Source organism: Hyperoodon ampullatus (genome assembly GCF_949752795.1).
Source record: "Hyperoodon ampullatus genome assembly, chromosome: 3".
Taxonomy (NCBI): domain Eukaryota; kingdom Metazoa; phylum Chordata; class Mammalia; order Artiodactyla; family Ziphiidae; genus Hyperoodon; species Hyperoodon ampullatus.
The window spans coordinates 87,435,288-87,453,032 of NC_136916.1; the positions used below are offsets into that span (position 1 = coordinate 87,435,288).

A 17,745-nucleotide genomic window follows, 5' to 3' on the forward strand; every position below is an offset into this window, starting at 1 on the left:
CTTTTTTCCATCCCCTCACTTTCAGTCTGTATGCATCCCTAGGTCTGAAGTGGGTCTCTTGTAGACAGCATATATATGGGTCTTGTTTTTGTATCCATTCAGCCAGTCTGTGTCTTTTGGTTGGAGCATTTAATCCATTTACATTTAAGGTAATTATCGATAGGTATGTTCCTATTACCATTTTCTTAATTGTTTTGGGTTTGGTATTGTAGGTCTTTTCCTTCTCTTGTGTTTCCTGCCTAGAGAAGTTCCTTTAGCATTTGTTGTAAAGCTGGTTTGGTGGTGCTGAATTCTCTTAGCTTTTGCTTTTCTGTAAAGGTTTTAATTTCTCTGTTGAATCTGAGTGAGATCCTTGCTGGGTAGAGTGATCTTGGTTGTAGGTTTTTCCCTTTCATTGCTTTAAATATGCCCTGCCACACTCTTCTGGCTTGGAGAGTTTCTGCTGAAAGATCAGCTGTTAACCTTATGGGCGTTCTGTTGTATGTTATTTGTTGCTTTTCTCTTGCTGCTTTCAATATTTTTTCTTTGTATTTAATTTTTGATAGTTTGATTGATATGTGTCTTGGTGTGTTCCTCCTTGGATTTATCCTGTTTGGGACTCTGTGCAGTTCGTGGACTTAATTGATTCTTTCCTTTCCCATATTAGGGAAGTTTTCAACTATAATCTCTTCAAATATTTTCTCAGTCCCTTTCTTTTTCTCTTCTTCTTCTGGGACCCCTATAATTTGAATGTTGGACTATTTAATGGGGTCCCAGAGGTCTCTGAGACTGTCTTCAGTTCTTTTCATTCTTTTTCCTTTATTCTGCTCTGCAATAGTTATTTCCACTATTTTATCTTTCAGGTCACCTATCTGTTCTTCTGCCTCAGTTATTCTGCTATTGATTCCTTCTAGAGAATTTTTAATTTCATTTATTGTGTTGTTCATCATTGTTTGTTTGCTCTTTAGTTCTACATCCTTGTTAAGCGTCTCTTGTATTTTCTCCATTCTATTTCCAAGATTTTGGATCATCTTTACTATCATGACTCTGAATTCTTTTTCAGGTAGACTGCCTATTTCCTCTTCATTTGTTTGGGCTGGTGGGTTTTTACCTTGCTCCTTCATCTTCTGTGTATTTCTCTGTCTTCTCATTTTGCTTCACTTACTGTTTTTGGGGTCTCCTTTTTGCAGGCTGCAGGTTCATAGTTTCCATTGTTTCTGGTGTCTGCCCCAGTGGGTAAGGTTTGTTCGGTGTGTTGTGTTGCCTTCCTGGTGGAGGTGACTGTTGCCTGTGTTCTGGTGAATGAGGCTGGATATTGTCTTTCTGGTGGGCAGGACTGCATCCAGTGGTGTGTTTCGTGGTGACTGTGAACTTATTATGATTTTAGGCAGCCTCTCTGCTAATGGGTGGGGTTGTGTTCCTGTCTTGCTAGTTGTTTGGCATGGGTTGTCCAGCACTGGAGCTTGCTGGTCGTTCAGTGGAGCTGGGTCTTAGCTTTGAGACGGATATTTCTGGGAGAGCTCTCATCAATTGATATTATGAGGGGCTGGGAGGTCTCTAGTGGACCAGTGTCCTGAACTCAGCTCTCCCACCTCAGAGGCTCAGGCCTGACACCTGGCCAGAGCACCAAGACCCTGTCAGCCACACAGCGCAGAAGAAAAGGGAGAAAGGAAATAATAAATAAATAAATAAATAAATAAATAAAATAAAGTTATTAAAATAAAAAAAGAAAAAAAGAATTAAAAGAACGAGAGCAACCCAACTAATAAAGAAATACACCAATGATAACAAGCAAAACTATACAGTCTTCAAACTTTTGGGCATGCTTCCTACTTGTAAAAAGAAAACTTTCCCAGTATACTCGTATTTACTTTATATATATATATAATTGTAATATTTACATATATATGTATTTATATAAGTGTATATATGTTTGTATGATTATATATGTGTATCCATATATAATAAAGACAATCTGCACATTAATCATTTAGGGAACCTTAACTGTTGAATTTTTTGTTAAAATATATTATGGAAGTTCTTCTTAATTTTTTTTTTTTTTTTTTTTGCGGTACGCGGGCCTCTCACTGCTGTGGCCTCTCCTATTGCGGAGCACAGGCTCCGGACATGCAGGCCCAGCAGCCATGGCTCACAGGCCCAGCCGCTCCACGGCATGTGTGATCCTCCTGGACTGGGGCACGAACCGTGTCCCCCACATTGGCAGGCAGGCTCTCAACCTCTGCACCAGCAGGGAAGCCCCTCTTCTTAATTTTTTTCCTGATAGCCTGAAGAACTGTTTGGGGCATCCCGTGGGGACACAGGTACCCCAGCGGTCTCATCAGATAGCGTAATCCTGAGTTTGCATTAACCTGGAAAGCCAAACAAGCTGGCTTCTTAAGGGAATCTTGTCAGGCCAGGTGCTCTTGCTCTATTGCTCACTGTTTTCTTCGTAGCATTGATCACTATCTTAAACTGTGTCATCAGTTTACAAGTTTATTGTCTGCCTCTCTCTCTACAACTAAAGTGCAAACTTGCTGTAGGAGGGTAGGGACTTTATTCAGTTCTGTAGTCCTGGCTTAATGACACAGTGCCTGACACATAGAAGGCCCTTAGTTGAATGAATAGATGAACATTGGGGGAATTGTGGCCTCTGCTCTTTCACTCCCACAAGTTTTTGTTCATGTTGGGGAGCCCAGGCTCAGGAGAATGTTATACTGCTGCTGATGGTGGTGATGGTGGTGGTGATGATACTGATTGTAGCCAAGGTTTGTCGCCAGCTCTCTGTAAAGCCCCTTCTGTGGGTTGACCCTCCCTTAATAGTTCATAGAGGAGCATTATCACCTCTCCATTCCTCCCAACCTGGAACGCTGTAGACTCCTCAGTGGGCAACATTTGACTAATACTGAGGAGTTGTGCTTCTGCCTGGTACCAGTGAGGTGCCAGACAACCAATCTCCAGGCCCTCTTGCCCCATACATGCATTCTTCCGGGATCTTTGTATAAACATTGGTGTTTTGCATATTTCCTGCATGGTGCAAATGCCTTTAGGCCACTTCCTTTTTAATGCAAGTAGTCTGTGGGCACAGTCTCTTTTTGGTTTTCATTTTATGGTTTAGAGATAATTTCTCCCTTAAGAGTCAGGCTATTTCTCTCTCTGGAATCCAGATTGTACTGTAACAATTCTATATCTGTCTCCTCTTCTGGTAAGAAAAACAGGCTTTTTCCCCACTCAAGATCCCTCAGTTACTTTTTATACCTGTCATGACATAAAAATGTTTCCTCACATGTGGGAAGATCTTTTGCTAGTGCTGAAAATTTGGTACTCATTGCGAAAACTCCTGGGGTTTGGCCTGTGGGATTCACAGACTCAGGCAGTGTCCCCAGACAACCGCCAAACACATTTAGGCTCAGCCTTCCATGACTCACTGTTTAAAGCAAATATAGAGATAAAAGTAAACTACTATATAAAAACGTAAACTGATCTTGTATATATTATTAATGGTCTTACCTGGCATTCAGTTGGTTGGGTGTAAAAGAAAAATCAGCTCAAATTGACTTAGACAATACAATACGTGGACAGATCATATAACTAAAAAGTCCAGAGATGGGGCTAGCCCCAGGAGAGGCTTGGTCTAGTTTTGTTCTCTGCATTTCCTGGCCCTGCATCTTCAGTGCAGGATTTATTCTTTGCAGCCTCCTCCACTCATGGTCCCGAGATGCTGTCAGTGACGGCGAAGGCTACTTGCTTCCAGATTGGAATCTAGTAAGAGAGAGAAAGCCTACATCTCCAGCAAATTACCAGAACTGAGTGTTAGTAAGACCTTAATCACATGACATAGTGACGTGCTAATCCCTGAAATCAAAATTGTAATTAAGAGGATGGGCCATGTAGTTAGTTTAAACTAACCTGGGCCTGACCCTGGAGTTATGGAGGGGAGTTAAGTCCATCCAGATCACAGGACTAAGAAATTTGGAGCACTGTTAGCTGAGGGGAAGGGGGAAATAGTCAAATGTCTCTTATACCTGGCATTAAAACAGGACTGGATTGGGGGCACTAAGGTTTGTTTTTGACATTTACTTTTTGTAGCTGATGTGTCTTGCACTCTTCAGATATTAGGGTTAGTTTCTATTTCTGGTTGTGATAGCCATTAGTGGTGTCCATTAGTGTTTCTGGCTTTCTGCCTTTTGGACACATGGTTACGCTTTCTGGTCAACGAGCTGTGAGCATTTGGGTTGAAGCATTAACTTGTGGTGTGAGACTCTTCAGAACTTTCTCTTTCCCTCTGGTATGGCAACTGGAAGCCTTTGAGATGGTGGCTGGTCCATTGTGAGTAACTATGATGAGCAGAGTCTCCCTGCTGGCTCATGCTGCACAAGTAGTATGAGCAAAAAATAAACCCTTATTTTATGTTAAACCATGAAGATTCTGGGTTTGTTACTATGGCATACCCGGTTTATCCTGCCTAGGACATTGGATTTCCTAAACCCATTTGGGTTATTTGAGGATTGCTCACAAAAATCCTCTATTTGTATAATTTTTTCAACTTAGCAAAGATGCTTTCATATCTATGATATCACCTTATCTCCACAACAATTGTATAAATGTATAATGAGAAATATTATTAGCTCCATTTTGCCAGTGGAAGGATTGAGGCAAACTCCTCAAATGCTCTGTTTCCTAGTTTAGCAGTGTTTGTTACTGTCTATTTGCTTTGTTTTCTTAAGCAATATGATTATACAACAAAATCTTATTATAAAAAATAATGCTTCTCATTTTACGAATATTTTATTTGATGGCCCCCTTGAAGAATATATCATTTTTTACTTTATTCGTCCCCTCCACCAAATAGTCAGTGTTGCAAATGTATAGGACCTCTGCTGCTTCTGTTGGAAAGCTGAAATAAGGGAGTGGTTAGCTATACTATTTGTGTATATTGAGCTTTGGGGGGGATTGAAAGAGAGTACAAGGACGTTGTGGTCATACATTAGGCAGTAGGTAACTGGGGCTCCTACTGAGGGGATTGACTCAAGAGGAGGGGGTAGACATGACACTATTTCTTTGGTGAGAAAGTGACAGCAGGCCAGAAATACAGAGTAGAGGAGAAAGCAAGGGCTGATTGCTCTGAAAGCAGAAGAGACATCTGCTTTGCAGTGAACTGGAGAAGCACAGTGGTGAAGAGAATGGGTTCTGGAAGCAGAGTACCTTGATTCAAATCTTGGTTCCACTACTTATAAGCTGTGCAGTCTTGCATAAACTACTTAATATCACTGTACCTTGGATTTCCCTTCTATAAAATGGGGATAATAATACCTATTTCATAAGAATGTTATGAGGATAAAATGACCTATGAAATGTAAAGCTCTTAGAACAGTACACACAGTAAGAGCTTGATAAATATCAGCTATTATTATTGTTGTTGTTATTATTATTATTATTCATTGCTGCCCCTTCTGCCATCACCCGGTCTAAGCCACCCATCATCTCTCATCTGTACTAAGTGAAAGACCTCCTCATTGGTCTTCTCACGTCTATTCTTTGTCGCCTCCATCTTTGTTCTCCCCCTCCCCCACTACCCCCATAGCTAGGGTAATCGTTTAAAATTAGAATCTTATCAGGATTACTCAAGACATTAAAATAAAGACAAAAATCCTTAGTATAGATTGCAAGAAACTTCTCTCTCTAACTTCAGTTTGTGCTGACCTCTGTAGTCCAGCCTCATAGTCCCCCTTTTAGATCTGCAGGTCTGCCACCTTCTGCTCATCTCAGGGTCTTTGTATTAATGTATTTCAGAGGAGCAATGCTTTTTCCTCATTCTGATGTTGCCTTCCAGATGGAGGGGGTCTCTACTGGGGTGACATTTCTCTGTCCACCCGTTTTCTCACTCTGCCCCATGAGACGTGGAATTATTCACTTGATGCATCAATCTTGGTGGAATATCTGGGTCTCTTCAGCTCAGCTCTGCCCTCTTCCTCTTGGAAGTGAGCTTCTTACAGGGAGAAGATGGTCCCTGATGCTCCTCTAGGGTCAGGCTCTTTCCCACCACATGGGAGGCCTGTCTTGGTCCAAGATTCCTTGTGACCGTGTGGTTAAACCTACCTCATCATGGGATCAGTTAACTGGTCCACCTGGCTAACAGACTAAAGCCATGACTTCCAGCCTGATGTATGTCAGCACTAAAGATGCTCTACAGATTCCCTAGATGTTCTCCTTTCTCCTTGCCTTCCTCCTCCTCCACTTCCTCCTCCTTTCTTCTGAACTGTGATATTTCTAGTTGTCCTTCGTGGAAAAGTAGTGCTAAGAGGATAGTGGTGAAGATCTTCCGTGCTGTATTATAGAATGAGTTGTGATACAATTTGACTGTAAGCCAATAGACTGGCTCAGTGAAGTGACTGAATATTAAGGTCTTACGCTCACATTCTTGGATAGGACAGTGGAAGTGGAAACGTTTTTTTCCTTTCGATTGAAAAACAAAGAAAGGTAAAAGGGTGCAGAGATTCTCCAGGAGGGGGAGCCGTCGTTCCTTGTTCCCAGTCAGCTATGAGGGTTCACATCATCTGTGACTAAGTCACAACAGAGCCCGTAGAACAAACACATCATTGCTATACACCAGTTTAAATAGAAATGTCACAGTCCCCATTTGGCATTATCACTTTATCCCATACAATTTACTCTTCACCTATGTGGAATTCAATTTTGTAGGAGAGTTTCTTTATAATTCCTGCTATAGTTTTGAATGTCATGGTCCCAGCAGATGTTCTGTCTGTTTTTAGCAAGATACAGGCGTAACCTCTATTTTAGTTTCAACTTGGAAGGAAAATATAAAATAGAATTAGGAATTTGTGATCCTTTTGGTTAACTGCTTTTTCTCCTTAGCTTTCCTCTTCCCCATTATTTTTCCAAGTCCCTTTTTTAGAAAAATGTGTTGTGACCAACAGCTCTCACAGCCTTCCTACCCAGTCCATCTCTTGGGTAGAGAACTCACTGCAAAATAGTCATCATCAGCTCACAGACAGTTTTCAGCACAGTCCTATGCATCAGACCAACTAAGCTGCATATCTTTCTCTTGACACCTCTCCTACTCTCCCACAGCTTGTTTCACAGAGCTGGATGCATTGATTCCTGATAGATGTTAAAAATGGCCATTTAACAGATGACAGTATTTTCTTTAAACAGGTAGTAGTGATTGCTAGGAGTCAGTGTAGGTTCATTTAAAACAAGTCACATGGCAGGAGGCTCCAATCAAGATGGCAGAAGAGAAGGAGGTGGGGCTTACCTCCTCCCACAAATGTATCAAAAATATTTCTACATGTGGAACCATTCTCACAGAATACCTACTGAATGTGGGCAGAAGATCTCAGACAGCCAGAATTGCAAGAAAGATTACCACATAACTTGGTAGGATGAAAGAAAAAAAAATAAAAAGAATCAGGATAGGACCTGTTTCTCTGGGAACGAGCTGTGAAAGAGGAGAGGTTCCCTTACCCTGGAAAGTTGCTTCACTGGTGGGGAGATCAGCTGGGACAGAAAGGGAGCTTCAGAGGCCCAAAGGAGAGTGCAGCAGTGGGTTTGTAGCAGGCAGAACAGAGAAAGACCAGTATAGACGGTCTGTGCCACCTCCCTTCTGTCCCCAGCCCTAGACACATGTCTGCTGGTGCATGTGGGGGCTGAGTGCTGAAAGTCAGGCTTCAAAGGACAGACCCAGGGAGAGGATTGAGGTTGGCTGCACAGAGACAGCCTGAGGTGGCTGGAGTGTGATACAGGCTGCAATCAGGGAGTATACATGGAAGGAGCCCAGGCCCACCATAGAAGTGAAGTGCCATTGTTAATGGGGGCATGAAGGGAGTAGTGGGGCCCCCACCATAGCAGCCTCACTCTTGGTGTGCTCACAGTGGGTGTGGCTCCACCTCCGTGAGCTCTGGGAGAGTGCAAGAGCCAGTGGATTGCCCTCAGGTGGAGGCGGGGCTGAAATCAGAGCTGATCCCCAAGGGGTTGCATGATGTAGGAAGTAGGGCTGAAATCTGAGCCCTCTCTCCATGGCTGTGCGATCCACAGATTTACACCACAGCCACTGGGGCCTTTGTGAACTCAGTGTGTGCAGGATATTCTAGTGGACTATGGGTGCTCCCGTGTCTGGGGCAGGTCCAGCATAAGTAGCTGTGGGCTTTGCGGGCAGGCGTATGCACATGGAGGTGGGGTCGTGCCTGGGCTGCTTCCATAGCTCCCATGGCAGGTCCAGGTGCATGACTACTGAGGTCTTGGTACTTGACTTTAGTGGATCTGCACCTATGGATCTGCGCTGGTGGCTTTGTGAATACAACACTGGAGGAACACCAGGGCCAACTGCCTGCATTCCCACAGTTGAGGCAGGACTGTGTACTTTGTGAGCCCACACCACATGTATCAGGCGACACCACAAAGCATACTCACTGGTGGACAGTTCCAGGGGAGGAATACTCAGTGGCTTGTCCCCCAGCAGGAGTGCCCTAGTCCTGCCTACCTCACACCACAGCTCAGAAATGGATCTGGGGGCTTCTACTCCAATAACTGGGGAGCAGGCTCTGCCCTTGACAGAACTGTGACAGTCACAGAACAAAGAGGAGGCCCTCAATATCCAGTGCAGGCTCTCATCACCACACCAGTCACACCCTCTACCAAAGAGAAAATGGCCAGCACACACTGAGGAAAGATGCAGCAGGCATCCATACTAAAAGCAACCCACACACCAAAAATATTAGACTCATTCAAGGCTACACAGGGATGCTCCCACATAAAAACATCTCTCCAAGACCACAGTAGATAACTGTTTCTCCTAAACTCATAGAGTAAGAGAAATATAAGTAAAATGATGAAGGAGAGGAACCATTGCTAATTAAAAGATCAAGAGAATTCTCCTGAAAGAACAAACAATGAAACAGACCTCTCCAGTCTAATAGACTCCAAGTTAAAAAAGGAAGTAATAAAAATACTGAAGGAATTAAGAAAGGCTGTTGATAGAAATGCAGATTATTGTAAAAAGGAACTAGAAACTATAAAGAGGAACAAAGAAAAATTAGAAAACTCACTTGCTAAGATGAAAGCTGAGCTAAAGGCAATAAGTAGCAAACTGAATAATGAAGAAGAATGAATAAGTGATATGGAAGATGGAATAATGGAAATCACCCAATCAGAACAGCAGGCAGAAAGAAAAATGAAAAAAAAAGAGAAAGCAATATACACGGCCTATGGGATAATATAAAGCATGCCAATCTACACATAATAGGTAGGAAGAGAAGAAGAGAAGAGGGGATCAAAAATGTATTTGAAGAAATTATGGCTTAAAACTTCCCAAACCTAAAGAAGGAAACAGATATCTAGGTACTGGAAGCACAGAGGGTCCCAAACAAGATGAACCAAACAGACCTACACCAAGACATACTATAATTAAAATGGCAAAAATTAATGGGAAGATTCTAAAGGTAGCAAGAGAAAAAGAGTTAGTTACAAGGGAACCCCCAAAAGGCCAGCAGCTGATTTCTCTACAGAAATGTTGCTGGCCAGAAGGGAGTAGCAAGATATATTTAAAGTCCTGAAAGGGAAAAATCTGCAACCTAGGATACTCTACCCAGCAAGATTATCATTTAGAATAGAAGGAGAGAGAAAGAATTTCTCAGACAAACAAAATCTAAAAAGAATATAGCAATACTAAACCTATCCTAAAAGAAATATTAAAAGGTTTTCCCTAGGTAGAAAAGAAGCAAGAATCTATAGGAAAGAGAAAATCACAATCGGAAAGTAAATCACTTAAGCCAGTACACAGACTTAAAAAATTTTTTTTTAATCTTGTGAAAGTGATGATAACCACAATGAAGAGCAAAAGGATATACTTGAAGATGTAAAAAAGGGCATCAACATAATAAAATGTGGGGAGGAGGGTAAGAAAATGTAGATTTTTTTTAGAATGTGTTTGAGCTCATATGACTACCAGTCTAAAGCAAGTAGATATTGGAATGGGTTAACATACTTGAAAAATAAGGTAACCACAAATCAAAAGCATACAGTAGGTTCACAAAAACCAAAAAGAAGAGAACACAAGCATAATACAAAAGAAAACCGTCAAACCACAAAAGGAAGAACAAAAAGAAAAAGAAAGGAACAAGAATAAATACAAAACCAACTGGAAAATGAGGTTTAAAATGGCAATAAATACATATCTATCAACAATTACCTTAAGTGTCAATGGACTAAATACTCCAATCAAAAGACATAGAGTGGCAGATTGGATAAAAAAAAACAAGAGTCTACAATATGCTGCCTACAAGAGACCTACATTAGGGCAAAGAACACACATAGATTGAAAGTGAGGGGACAGAAAAAGGTATTTCATGCAAATGGAAATGACAAGAAAGCAGGGGTAGCAATACTCATATCAGACAAAATAGACTTTAAAACAAAGGCCATAAAGAAAGATAAAGAAGGACACTATATAAGGATAGAAGGATCAATATAAGAAGAGGATATTACATGTGTTAACATATATACACATAATATAGGAGCACTCAAATACATAAAACAAATACTAACATATGTAAAGGGAGAAATTGATGAGAATGCAATACTAGTAGGAGGCTTTAACACCCCACTCACATCAATAGACAGATCTTCCAGACAGAAAATCAATAAGGCAACAGAGATCCTAAATAATACAATAGAACAGTTAGACTTAATCGATATTTTCACGATATTACATCCAAAAATAATGGAATACACATTCTTTTCAAGTGCACATTGAACATTCTCTAGGATTGACCACATACTAGGACACAAAACAAGCCTCAACAAATTTAGGAGGAGAGAAATTATCTCAAGTATGTTTCCTTACCACGGCATTAAACTAGAAATCAAACACAGAAAGAGAAATGAGAAAAAAATGATTACATGGAGATTCAACAACATGCTACTAAAAAAACCCAATGGGTCAATGATGAAATCAAAGAGGAATACCTTGAGACAAATGACAATGAAAGCACAACCATACAAAATCTGTGGGATGCAGCAATAGCAGTTCTAAGTGGGAAGTTCATAGTGATACAGGCCTTCCTCCAGAAATAAGGAAAGTCTGAAATAAATGACCTAACTTACCACCTAAAAGAATTAGGAAAAGAACAAACAAAACCTAAAGTCAGCAGAAAGAAGGAGATAATAAAGATTAGAGAGGAAATAAATAAAATAGAGATTAAAAAAACAGTAGAAAAAAATTGATAAAACAAAGAGCTGGTTCTTTAAAGGGGTAAAAAATTGACAAACTTCTGGCCAAGCTCACCAAGAAGAAAAGAGAGAAGACCCAAATAAACAAAAGAAGAAAGGAAAGAGGAGAAACAAAAACCGATACCGCAGGAAGAAAAAAAAAACTTTAAGAGAATACTATGAACAATTATATGCCAACAAATTGGACACCCTAGAAGAAATGGACAACTTTCTAGAAATATACAGCCCACCAGAATTGAATTAAGAAGAAATAGATAATTTGAACAGACCCATCACTAGAAGTGAAATGGAATCTGTAATTAAAAAAAAAAAAAAAAAACTCTGGCAAGCAAAAGTCCAGCACCAGATGGCTTCACTGGGGAATTCTACCAAGCATGCAATGAAGAACTTATATTGATCATTCTCAAACTCTTCCAAAAGATTAAAGAGGTGGGAGCACTCCCAAAGTCATTCTATGAAGCCACCATCAGCCTGATACCAAAACTAGACAAAGACACTACCAAAAAAGAAAATTACAGACCAATATCTTTGATGAATAAAGATGCAAAAATTCTCAACAAAATACTAGCAAACAGAATCCAACTACACATAAAAATGGTCATACACCATCATCAAGTTGGATTCATCCCAGGGTAACAAGGATGGTTCAACATATGCAAATCAATCAATGTGATACACCACAGACACAAAAGGAAAGACAAAAACCACATGATCATCTCAATAGATGCAGAAAAAGCATTTGATAAAATTTGACATCCATTCACAATAAAAGCTCTTACCAAAGTGTGTATAGAGGGAACATATCTCAACATAATAAAAATTATTTATGACAAACCCACAGCCAAATTAATACTCAATGGTGAAAAGCTAAAAGCCTTCCTGCTAAAATCTGGAACAAGACAAGGATGTCCACTGTCACTTAACATAGGATTGGAAGTCCTAGCTACAGCAGTCAGACAAGAAAAAGAAATTAAAGGTATTCAGACTGGTAGGGAAGAGGTAAAACTGTCATTATAAGCAGATGACATGATACTGTATATAGAAAACCCTAAAGACTCCACACAAAAAACTACTAGAACTGATAAACAAATACAGCAAGGTAGCAGAATACAAGATTAACATACAGAAATTGGTTACATTTCCTTACACTAACAATGAAATATCAGAAGGGGAATGCAAAAAAACAATCCTTTTTAAAATCGCATAAAAAAATACTTAGGAATAAACCTCACCAGGGAGCTGAAAGACATATGCTGAGAACTATAAAACATTGATAAAGGAAATTGAAGATGATTCAAGAAATGGAAAGATATCCCAGGCTCTTGGATTGGAAGAATTAATATTGTTAAAATGGCCATACTACCCAAAGCAATCTACAGATTTAATGTGATCCCTATCAAATTACCCATGAGATTTTTCACAGAACTAGAAGAAATAATCCTAAAATTTATATGGAACCCAATTCTGGGTCATAAAAGACCCAGAATTGCCAAACCAATTCTGAGCTAAAAGAACAAAGCAGGAGGAATAACCCTCCCAGACTTCAGACAATACTACAGAACTACAGTCATCAAAACCACATGGTATTTGCACAAAAACAGACATATGGATCAATGAAATAAAATAGCCCATAAATAAACCCACACACCTATAGTCAATCAATCTTTGACAAAGGAGGTGTGAATATACAATGGAAAAAAGAGTCCGTTCAGCACGTGGTGTTGGGAAAGGTGGACAGCTACATGTAAATCAATGAAGTTATAACACACCCTCACACCATACACAAAAATTAACCCAAGATGGCTTAAAGACTTAAATATAAGATGTGACATCATAAAACTCCTAGAGGAGAACATAGGCAAAACATTCTCTGACATAAATCATACAAGTGTTTTCTTAGGTCAGTCTCCTAGGGCAACAGAAATAAAAGCAAAAATAAACAAATGGGACCTAATCAAACTTACAAGCTTTTGCACAGCAAAGGAAACCAGAAACAAAAAGAAATGACAGTCTACGGACTGGGAGAAAATATTTGCAAATGATGCGACTGAAGAGAGCTTAATTTCCAAAATATACAAACAGCTCAGCAACAACAAACAACCCAATCAAAATATGGGCAGAAGACCTAAATAGGCATTTCTCCAAAGACAACATACAGATGGCCAATAGGCACATGAAAAGATGCTCAACATCGCTAATTATTAGAGAGATGTAAATCAGATCTGCAATGAGGTACCACCTCACACTGGTCAGAATGGCCGTCATTAAAAAGTCTACAAATAACACGCTGGAGAGGTTGTGGAGAAAAGGGAACCCTCCTGCACTGTTTGTGGAAACGTAAGTTGGTGCAGCCACTATGGAAAACAGTATGGATGTTCCTCAAAAATCTTAAAATAGAGTTGTCGTATGATCCAGCAATCCCACTCCTGGGCATATGTCCAGACAAAACTCTAATTCTAAAAGATACATGCACCCCAATGTTCATTGAGTACTATTTACAATAACCAAGATATGGAAGCAACCTAAATCTCCATTGACAGATGAATGGATAAAGAAGATATGGCATATATATATATATATATATATATATATATATATATATATATATATATATATAAAACGGAATACTACTCAGCCATAAAGAGGAATGAAATAACACCATTTGCAGCAACATGGGTGGACCTAGAGATTATCATACTAAGTAAAGTAAGTGAGAAAGAGAAAGACAAATACCATATGATATTACTTATATGTGGATTCTAAAATATGACACAAATGACCCTATCTACGAAACAGGAGCAGACTCACAGACATAGAGCACAGACTTGTGGTTGCCAAGGGGAACAGGAGGTGGCGGATGAATAGATTGGGAATTTGGGGTTAGCAGATGCAAACTATTATGTATAGAATGGATAAACAGAAAGGTCCTACTCTATAGCACAGGGAGCTATATTTAATATCCTGTAATAAACTATAATGGAAAAGAATATGGAAAAGAACATATATATAAGAATATATATATAAAGAATATATATATATATATGAATCACTTTGCTGTACACCAGAAACTAACACAAAATTGTAAGTAGAATATACTTCAGTAAAAAATAAAAAAAATAGGTCACACAGACTAACCTCCATTTAAAAATATTAGTGGATGGAAATTCTCTGGATATGTTGATTCTGAATGTCAGTAAGATCTGTCACCCCAAATTTTCCTGCTATCTTTGTGAATAAGATAGAGTTAAGCCTCATGGGAATATAGTTAGGTAGATATAAACACCTGAAAAAGATATTAACATTAATCTGTGGAGAAGTCTCTAGTAGCTTGCCATAGTTTTATTTCCTTAATTAAAAAATTGTTTTTTGGTTTTTAGCTCTGAACTTTTTAATGTATTAGTTTTATATAGCTTTGGAAGACTATATAAAAGGCATGTGTTTGAAATTTTTTGATGACATAAAGCTGGGAGGAATGTTTACTACTTTGGGATAGAACACTCAAGATTAATTGCTTTCATTTGGCTTGTATAGTAGGAATATATGAAATATCATCAGTATTTAAAACAAAATCAACTGTGAATGTTTAGGAAGGGGAACCCTGATTTGTTAGTGATTTATGAAGAAATGACCTAGAGATTTTAGTTCATCAAAACTCAATATGAATATATATGTGGAACCTAGAAAAATGGTACAGATGAACCGGTTTGCAGGGCAGAAATAGAGACAGATATAGAGAACAAATGTATAGACACCAAGGGGGGAAAGTGGCAGGGGGGTGTGGTGGTGTGATGAATTGGGAGATTGAGATTGACATATATATACTAATATGTATAAAATGGATAACTAATAAGAATCTGCTGTATAAATAAATAAAATTCTAAAATTAAAAAAACCTCAATATGAATAAACAGTGAGATTAATTGACAAAATGCTAATGAATTTTTAAGGCATATTAGTACAATAATCCAGAATATGGAACATCAAAGTTTCTTTTGTACACGGATCAGTTGAAGCAGATCTGCAGTATGTGTTTAGTTCTGGACACCATGTTTTAAGAGAGATGCAGAGAGGTTGAGATGGATGCAGAAAACGCTGCCCTGGAAAAGATGTCCATGAAAAGACATGGAGAATGGCTGAGGGTTTTGGGAATGTCTAGATCATAGTGGAGAAGATTTAGGGGAGTCCTATGAGTCATCTTCAAGTATTTGAAGGTTGTCAACACGGAAGAGGCTTAGACTTGATTTAGGTGGCCCCAGGGATGGAATTTGGCATATGGCAAAATTTACAGGGAGGCAGACTTGAATTTCTCATAATAAAGACCTTTCTAGCAATTCCCATTCTGAAATGGAAATAGGCTGCCTGGCAAGGTGATCAGTTTCCTATCAGGAGACTTTCAAAGACAGACCTAGGGGCCCCTTGTCAGAGTTATCTACAGGGTCATGCTTTGGGAAGGTGAACCAGGTGATCCTTAAAGTTCCTTCTTACCTCACGAGACCCAGCATGAGCTCAGTGTCCGCATACAGTAGGTTCTCAAGAAATAGCTGCCAAATGAATGAAGCATAAGAATAAAAAAAGTCAGGGGCAGACTTTTGCACTTGATAATTTTTTTACTCATGGATGATTTTATGGAATGAAACAGTAATTGCACCTAGTATCAGGAGCATGTCATCTTGGGAAAAATGAAACCCTTGGCCCACACAGAGTTTGAAATTTCCTAGATAGTTGGCTTATCTTTCTTGCTCTGGCATAACTCATGCTCAGTCTTGTAAGTTTAGAGCTATTTGATAATGAGCAATGCTTCGCCCCAACCTAATGTGATTCTGTTTCTTTTTCAGGATAATCGTATCCACACATGCAAGTACAACATTCTCACCTTCTTGCCCATTAATTTATTTGAACAGTTTCAAAGAGTGGCAAATGTGTATTTCCTTTTCCTTCTGATTTTACAGGTAATGTTTAGGTTGTATTTCATCATCTGTTTGTTTAAAATATTCATATAACTTGAAAAAATAAGTTATTTTACTTAGCTAAATAAGTGCTTAGAGAAATGCTTAGAGAAAATCAGCTTTATCAGATTTTTAATTATTTAGTTATTATTGCTGTTTCTCTTCACAACGGTGGGAGGGCTAGGAATGGGTAAAAACTAGTACATTCATCATTTTAAACACTGAGGTCATTTTAAAATGCTGCCTTGTACTTTATTTGAACCAAACCAGAGCCTAATAATTACTGTTCATAGCCTCCTTCCTTTTTTTTTTTTTTTTTTTTTAGCTAATTGGGCCTCTCACTGTTGTGGCCTCTCCCGTTGTGGAGCACAGGCTCCTGACACGCAGGCTCAGCGGCCATGGCTCACAGGCCCAGCCGCTCCGCGGCATGTGGGATCCTCCCGCACCGGGGCACAAACCCGCGTCCCCTGCGTCGGCAGGCGGACTCTCAACCACTGCGCCACCAGGGAAGCCCCCTTCCTTCCTTTCTTTATCTCCCTATCACATTCACAGTACGGGTATTGAGAGAGTTGAAGCAAAGAGTCTAGCTGAGTAGTACTTTGTGGAACTTAATTTGGCAAATTTCATTTGCATCTAAGAACAATGATGTATTTTACATATATATATAAAATAAATGATGTATGCTATATGTTATTTCACTGTGACTATTTTTGATAGTCTTGAGTGGTTAATTGGTAGTTAGAAACCTTTCTTTTTCTTCCCATTTGACTAAATTTTGAACCTAAATGAAATTTCAGCTTTTATTGATATTTTAGGAAGAAAGGGCATAAATCAAAGAATGTACATACATATAAACAGCTCATGTTAGCCAGTTATTTACCTAGTATTTACTTCAGAGTGATTTAATCAGATCAGACTGGTAGATTCAGAATGTACTGGGCTATGTGTTAATTATAGAAAATAAGAAGATGGACTAGATATATACAATCTGGATTATACCTTGAGTACTATTTTTTCTTTAATTGAATAAATATTCAATAGAATAACTGTGTTAAGAATCTTTTGGTTGTAAGTGGTAGACATCTAAATTCACTTAATGTATTTTATGTATGACAATTCATGGGCAAACTATTTTAACAGGATGTGACTCCTCTTTCGATTTCCTCCATGTTTATTTACAGGCCCTCTCTACTTGGTGATCCTTGAAAACTTTAGACTTTTATTCTCCTAGCTTCAACTCCCACGTAAAACAGAGGCAGAGGCAGAGGGGGAGAAGGGGAGAGAGGAAGAGGGAGGGGGAAGAGTAAAGAGGGAGAGGGAGAGAGAGAATGAGAATGAATCACTTTTTCTGTTGCTCCAGCAAGTCTTGGGATTAGTTGTAATTGGACCATGCTGTTACCTTCCTATCCTAAATCAATCACTGTGGCTCAGGAATTGCCTTGACCTAGATCACATGCCAAAGCCTAGGAGCCAGCTGGATGGAATCAGTCCACCAAAATTACATGTACAAAATTACAAGTAGAGGGGTGGGGTAGTTCTTTAAGAATTAGGGAAGAGTTGAGAAGAACTGGGTGCT

The 17,745-nt window shown here is 39.3% G+C and overlaps 1 protein-coding gene across 1 annotated transcript in view; it reads left to right on the forward strand.

Annotated features, from left to right (window-relative positions):
* Positions 1-17,745, forward strand: part of LOC307049560 (putative phospholipid-transporting ATPase IM) — a gene marked incomplete at both ends in the record, with an annotated part of 113,946 nt that overhangs the window by 22,688 nt on the left and 73,513 nt on the right. Inside the window, one exon of the mRNA XM_079699117.1 lies at positions 16,059-16,172. Within this exon, the coding sequence (XP_079555243.1) occupies positions 16,059-16,172 (114 nt within the window). The remainder of the gene's footprint in view (positions 1-16,058; positions 16,173-17,745) is intronic.